This window comes from Octodon degus, unplaced genomic scaffold (assembly GCF_000260255.1).
Source record: "Octodon degus isolate 3935 unplaced genomic scaffold, OctDeg1.0 scaffold00130, whole genome shotgun sequence".
Taxonomy (NCBI): Eukaryota; Metazoa; Chordata; class Mammalia; order Rodentia; family Octodontidae; genus Octodon; species Octodon degus.
In genome coordinates this window covers 3,962,023-3,969,876 of record NW_004524706.1, presented here as the reverse complement: position 1 = coordinate 3,969,876, position 7,854 = coordinate 3,962,023, and the positions used below count along the sequence as shown (strand labels likewise).

Below are 7,854 nucleotides of genomic sequence, written 5' to 3'. Positions count from 1 at the left end.
AAAAAACAAAAAAACAAAAAAACCACCCAGGACAGTATTTCTAAAACTTACTTGAAAAAAGAACCCTTTTTTCTCCTCTATGATGTTTGTTTATTATTATTATTTTTTTCCAGTATTGGGGATTGAACTTGGGACCTTCTGCTTGCCAGGCAAGTGCTTATGCCACTGAGCTATATGATGTTTACTTAAACTGTAAAGGTAGTTAATATAGGGAGGAAAACGAGGGTAAAACATATGCTACTCTAGTGACACAGGTTCTATCCCTGAGAGTCATTAACTGATGTTTTTTGCTAACTGATGTTAACCTCACCCTAAAAATAGATAAGACTGGCTGTACAGAGGAACAGATAAAAAGAACACTGGCAGAGGAGTGGAACAATGGTAGGGTTGGATCAAGAACATCTCCCAATAGGCTCATGTGTTCAAAGACAGGGCTTCTGGAAGGTGATTGGGCCAGGGGTGCTATATTCACTGGTGGATTACTCCACTGATGAGTTCCCAGTTAAATGTGTTAAGAGATGGGGCACGGGTGGAAGAGGCAGGTCACTGGGGCCTAAACTGGAAGGGTGCATCTTACCCCTATTTCCTTCCTCTCCCTGGCTTTGTCTTAGTAACTGCATCATTACCGGAACAAAATACTTGACACAAGTTCAAGAAGGTTATTTTAGCTCAGTTTTTTTTTTTTTTTTTTTGAGACAGGGTCTCACTATGCAGTTCCGGCTGGCCTTGTGCTCACTTTTGTAGTCCCCAGGCTGGTCTTGAACTTGCAGAGCTCCTCCTGTCTCAACCTCCTGAGTGCTGGGATAACAGGCACACACCACCAAGCCCGGTTCTGGACTGCACAGTGGGCCCTCAGGCTCACTCCCTGGGTGTGAGTGGCACTCCTACCGCTGGCACTCCCACTGCTCAGGGATCTGAGGCTGAGACCATGTGACATCTGGGGCTGCGAATCAAACTTGGATCCTTATGCTTGCCAGGTAGGTGCTTATGCCTCTGAGCTATCTCTCTGGCCTCTCAGTTCACAGTTTGAGTAAGAGTCAGGCCACAGTCAGCTGGCTCCAAGGCAATGTGATATGGCAGAAAAACATTAGAGAGTAGAAACAGTCCGTGGCAGAGCAGCCAGAAAAAAAGCAACAGGTACCAAGCAGCAGCAGCAAGCCTCTGTCTTTTGATCCCTTCAAAGCTAAAGCCTTTTGGGTAGCGCCACTCACACCCTAAGTAACTTAAAATAGTTTTGGGCTACATTTGCTCAGCTGTTCTGGGAATGTGGGCTTATTTTCTGTTGCTGAAAAAATTAAGACACACTGAATTAAATGTTCTGTGGTGGCTATGTTTTACTGAGTGAACAAATGAAAAGATTTGTTTTAAAAACAAAAGACTTGGGGCCGGGGAGATGGCTCAGTAGAATAAGCACTTGACTGGCAAACGCAAGGATCTGAGTTCAATCCCCGGTTCCACCAAAAAACAAACAAACAAACAAACAAACAAACAAACAAACCCAAAAGACTTAAAATCATCTACATGAAACTTAAAGCAGTAATTCTATAATCAAGTATTCTTACTCAATATTTATTAGTAAATTAAAGTTTTCTATGAAATATATTCACCAAAAAAGTTATCTGTCAAAGGAGTTATTTTTATTTTTATTTTGAAGTTTTGGGTTAAATTAAGGACCCAATTATAGGGATATATGTTTTATTAAGCTAATTGTATTCTGCTATTTTCATAAAAATAAACCTCTTTTATTTTTTTCTCTTTATTATCTAAAGAGAATATAAAATAGTAAGAAACCAAAAAACAAAAAAACCCCACTCCATTACAAACAATATAACCCCCCCCCTTTTTTTTTTGGCAGAACCAGGGATTGAACTCAGGCCCTTGTGCTTACCAGGGAAGCACTTATCCTACTGAGCCATCTCCCCGGCCTAAACCTCTTTTATTTATTTATTTATTTATTTATTTATTTATTTAAAATTTTATTTATTTATGTGTGTGTTGGGGGGGTCAGCTCAGCCCACCAGGGGGCGGGGCTGGCTGGCATGTGGTGCTGGGAGATTGAACCGCGGTCCCTGTGCTTTGCTGAGCTTGTTCTAAGTAGGTGCTTTAGACCACTGAGCCATCTCACCAGCCCTAAACCTCTTTTAAAGTAAGGGTCAGGTATATACTTATTTACTGAAAATTTAATCTGATTTCATATGGAAACAGCTTGGAATGAAGATGAAAATATTTCTTTTTCCTTTTGCTGAGATTTAAAAAAATACACATAAGAGGGCTGGTCTCATAGCTCAGCAGACTGAAGTGTCTACTTAGGCAGATGCAGGGGCCAAGGGTTTGATCCCGGCCTGCTGAGCCAGCCCTGTCCCCAGGGTGTGCTGAACCAATGATTGAGAATGGGCATGGTGGTGCATGCCTGTAATTCCAGTGCTTGGGAGGCTGAAAAACAGGAAGGATCACTACAAATTCAATCTGTGTAGTGAGACTCTGTAGGCCCTATACTATAATTTTTCCCCCTATACTAAATATATTTATTTATTTATTTTTTGGCAGTACCAGGGACTGAACTCAGGACCTTGCATTTTCCAGGCAGGCACTTATTCTACTGAGATATCTCTCCAGCCTAAATATATTAAAACACACACACACACACACACACACACACACACACACACACACGAACTGAAGTTCTGAATTGAGACATTTTACCCAAGATGTAGGCTTACCTGTATTCCAGCATGGCTACAAAGGTAAAAATCAAACTCATATGGGTGTGTAATGTCCGTATCAACTGTTGTTCCAGCTGGAATATTGCCACTTCTTCCAACCTAGATTTTTTTTGTTAAAGTTTAAACACAACAAAGGTTAAAAAATGTATCTGAGAGTTTGAAAGCACTTTAAAAAATGCATAAATACGTATACTTATCCCATGTTTGATTACTTTTAACTTGAAATATTACTTAAATGAGCAATAAGATCAACCTTTACAGGTCCTCGCTCCTTTCTGCTTCCCTTTTGCAGTGTTAGAACTTGAACCCAAGGCCTCATGAACGCTAAGTATACATCGTACCACTGAGTTTTATCTCCAGCCCCTCAGTTCCTATTACTACATTGCCAAAGTAAGTGCTGGTAAATAAGAGTTATTAGTTTCTACTACTGTTTAACTGGTAGGCGATTCCAATATGAGTGGAAAATATTATTATTATTTTTTTTTAGACTAGATCTCACTATGTGTTCAGGCTGGCCTTGGACTCAGTATGTAGTCCAGCCTCCCAAAAGCGGAGATTACAAGTGTGTAACACCATTCTTTTTTAGACAGGATCTCACTATGTAATTCAGGCTGCCCTGGATTTACTATGTAGCCCAGGATGGCTTCAAACTCAGTGACCTTCCTGTCTCAGCCTTCTATGTGGTGGGATTACAGGTGTGCGGCACCATGCCCAACATTACAATTTAAAAACAGTTAACTCTAAGTGCTCCAACCTATGATACCTGTACATAGTGTACACTTCTGAAATTACCATCTATAAAAATTAACATTTTCCTTAGAAAATATATGTAGAGACATCAATAATAGTCACTATTTGTGAACCATTTTATTAGTAAGCACTTTATGTATGTATGTATTGTTCTTTTTGAGACAGGGTCTAGCTATGCAGTTCAGGATTGCCTTGAGCTCACTTTGTAGCCCAGGCTGGTTGTGAATTCACAACAATCCCCCTGCCTAGACCTCTAAGTGCTAGGAATTAGTAAGCATTACTTCTATTTTTATCCTTTAATTATTATTATTATTTTGGTGGCACCAGGGATTGAACTCAAGACCTGGTGCTTGCCAGGCAAGCACTTATTCCACTGAGCTATCTCCCAGGCCCCAGTGCATTATTTTATTTTATTTTACTTTACTTTACTTTACTTTACTTTACTTTACTTTACTTTACTTTACTTTACTTTACTTTACTTTACTTTACTTTACTTTACTTTACTTTATTTTTTTGCGGTACCAGGGATTGAACTCAGGATCCTGCACTTGCCAGGCAAGTGCTTATTCTACCCCAGAGCAGAACTAGTATTAAAGTAAGAAATGAGGGCCAGCCAAATATCTCAGCAGATTAAAGCACCTGCAAGCAGGTGCAGGGGCTGAGGGTTTGATCCCTGGGCCTGTTGTGCCACCCTGCCCCCCGCCCCCAGGGGCATATTGAGACAGCAATTGAGACGGCGTGGTGGTGTGTGCCTGTAATCCCAGCTCTTGGGAGGCTGTAAACAGGAGAATCACTATGAGTCTGATCTAGTAGTGAGACCCTGAACACCCTGTAGACCCTTCTCTAAGAAAAAAAAAAAAAAAAGAAAAATGATAGGCTGTTAGGATAGCTCAGTGGATTAAACAACTGCTTAGGCAAGTGCAGGGACTGGGGTTTGATACCCAGTACCACAAGCTGTGTCAGCCCCATCCCTGGGCACAATGAGCCAGCTACTGAGCCTGGGCATAGTGGCGCACTCCTGTTATCCCAGTGCTGGGAAGGCTGCAAACAGGAGAATCACTAAGAGTCTGAGCTGTGTAGTGAGACCCTGTACCAAATACATTTAAAAAAAAAAAAAAAGAAAAAAGGAAAAAAAATAAAACTGATTTTCTCTGAGGGACTATGACATGTCTGAAATGAATAAAGCATCTGATAATGAAAAGCTCTTAGTAACACAGTTTAAAATGTATATCCACCTCCACCCTTGTTATCCCCCAGACATCCACAATCATTACCTGTAAGTCTAGATTTACACCCAGAAAATCAGAAACTATTTTACTGACTCAGGTATTATTTTGGCCATGTAAGGCACTGCTATCAGGGAACAGTTTGAATTATTGCTACATGGACCAACCAGCTGGGCTTTATAAAAGTACATAAAGAGAACAATTCCTAATCTATCCAATTATGCCTTTTTTCAGTACTGGAGACTGAACATTAGCCTCTGCACTGTTCTCTGTATCACCAGTTCTTTGTATTTTTTATTTTGAGACAGGATCTTGTTAAAATGCTAAGCTGATCCTTCTACCTCAGCCTCCCCAAATGCTCAGATTATAGATCTACCACCATGTCCAGTTTGCCTAAGCTTGAAAAATGCTTTTTTATATCACTGCTCTAGCAATTTCTTTTTTTTATTAGAACTTTTTTTTTCAAAATTTTATTGATAAACAGCAATGAGACAGTTTCAAATCAAATTGGTAGTACAGTTTCAATAACTAATATACTGCATATATTCTTCTTAGTGGTTAATTGCTGTACAATAGAACTTTTTTTAATCTAGCAATTTCTAACTGTATTTAGGTCACTGTATTTTACTTTTTCATACCATTTCCTCAACTGTAATTATCTCTCATCCACCTATCATTATTATTACTATTTTCAGTACTGGGATTGAACACAAAGCCTCTGCACTAAGATGCAGTTCATTTCTCTTAACATTTAAAAAAAATGTAGGCTTGGGAGATAGCTCAGCAGTCTAAGTGCCTGCCTGGCTAGCACAAGGACCTGGATTCGATTCCCGGTACCATGTGCTGGCAAATGAAACCGGGAATGGTGGTGCATGCCTGTAATCCCAGCACTGGGATGGTTGAAACAGGAGGATCACAATGAGTCTATGCTGTGTACTGAGACTTTGCACCAAATAAAGAAGATTTAAAAAAAAAAAAATTTTTTTTTTCTTTTTTTTTGTGGCACCAGGGATTGAACTCGGGCCCTTGCGCTTGCCAAGGAAGCGCTTACTCCACTGAGCCATCTCCCCAGTCCCCAAAAAATTTTTTAAAAATATTTTGAACACGGTCCTGATAAATGACCAAATTTCCCAGTGTTCAACCTTGTAAGAGTCCCCTATTCTGGCTTCCCAGAGTACTAGGATCACAGGTGTGCACCACATGCCCAGCTAATTTTAGTAATAAGGGTGAAATGAAAAGTAAATAAATGAAGGAGTGTTCATAATTATGTAGTCTAATTTAGGCTTTCTAGCAATACACCTAGTAATTTGGGATCAAAGCCCTTTAACAAGCTGAAGGATCTAATAAAATGATTATTCCTGCTATTAGAGAAGTGATATAATACAAAAGTGGTTAAGAGCACTCTGGAGCCAGATTGCCTTGATTTGAGTGCTATTACCACCAATTACTAGCTTTGTAATTTTAGGAAGTTATTTAATTTGTAGGTGCCACAGTTTCATCATGTGCAAAATGGAAATAGTAAAAACAGTAACAAGTATCTAGTACTGTTTGTGAGGATTAAATCAATTAAATATATAAGGAGTCCTTAGGCTAGAAATATGGCTCAGTAGTAGAGTGATGGGCTAGCATGTGCAAAGCCCCTGTTTTTTTTTGTTTTTTTTTTTTTTCAGAATCAGGGATTGAACTCAGGCCCTTGCACGCAAGCGTTTATTCTACTGAGCCATCTCCCTGACCCAACTCCAGCACTGGAAGAAAAAAACAAACAATTCAGAATAATGCTTGTTATTGTTACTATTATTTCTTCCCTATTATTAGATTAGCACCATTATCACCACTTTACCACTAACTTCTAGTGAGTATTCAGTATGTGCCACACACTGCTCTAAGTGTATTACATATTTCATTTTCAACAACTCCCAAGAAGATAAATGTTAATATTATCCAACCTTGTTGAGGAGGGAATAAGGATAAAGATGTTAACATGCTTGACAAAGTTACACAGTGAGTATAGATCATATATATCCAAGACTTCCATTTCCTGTGTGTGTAGTATTGGGGATTGAATCCAAGGTCTTTGCACCTAGCTACAGCTCCAAGATCTTTTATATTTTGAGAAAGGATCTTATTAAATTGCCCAGGCTGGGCCTGAAACTGTGATTCTTTTCCCTTAGCTTCCCAGGGTGCTGGGATTTCAAGATGTTCTTTTCCACTGAATTCCTTTCTCAAGGGTGTAATGACACTTGCTTCCTCAGATATCTCTTACTTCAAGGTTTGCAGGATAGGGACAGAGATTAAGGCACAGGAAGTAACAACAAGACTGCTACTAGCGCACACTGCACACAGAAAAGATGTGTTTCTTTGTGCATGTACACTTCCCTTCCTAATTATAAAAATACATATTCACGGTATAAAATACAGAAGATTACTCTATGAGTTTTAAAGGAAACACTGTTTGAAAGTTAGTTTATATTATCTCTGTTTTTTACTTTTTTGTGTATTTAGTACAGGGTCTACAGGGTCTCACTACACAGTTCAAACTCATAGTGATAACTCTTGTTTTCAGTCTTCCAAGCACTGGGATTTCAGGCATGCACCACCATACCCAGTCTCAGTCTTCATCTCAGCGCAGCCTTGGGGCGGGACTGGCATGGCACACGGGGGATCGAACCCTGGTCCCTGTGACTGCCTAAGGGGCTTTAATCTGGCAGACCCTTAAGTATTTACATAAAGATCCATTTTTAAACTATGAGCTTCTTTACAATAAACAGAAAATAAAATGGGCATTTTGAAAGTTGGGAGTACCACCAGAAATTCTACGAAGTTAAGCAGTAATATCTACCTTGATACTTTTTTTTATGAGCAGAACATATTTATTGAGAGAAAGAAAGCTCTTGTCCTGAGAGAAGGACAGGAGGGGGTGCCCGAGCAGGTAGTTACTCCTTTTTTTTGTTTTTAAAGACACTGCATTCTAGGGTCAGCCAGATAGATCAGCAGACTAAAGCGCCTGCTCAGACAGAGTGTAGGGGCCGGGTTTGATCCCAAGCGTGCCATGCCAGCTCTGCCCGCAGGGTGTGCATGGTGGTGCACACCTGTAATCCCAGCACTTGGGAGGCTAAAAACAGAGTCTGATCTACATAGTGAGACCCTGTACTAAA

The 7,854-nt window shown here is 39.8% G+C and overlaps 1 protein-coding gene across 4 annotated transcripts in view; it reads right to left on the bottom strand.

Moving 5' to 3' along the window:
* The window catches only part of LOC101573127 (protein argonaute-3), a 156,479-nt gene that overhangs the window by 38,861 nt on the left and 109,764 nt on the right, over nt 1-7,854 (bottom strand). For all 4 annotated transcript variants that reach the window (XM_023701038.1, XM_023701037.1, XM_023701036.1 and 1 more), the window contains one exon: nt 2,721-2,822. In XM_023701038.1, the coding sequence (XP_023556806.1) occupies nt 2,721-2,822 (102 nt within the window). The remainder of the gene's footprint in view (nt 1-2,720; nt 2,823-7,854) is intronic.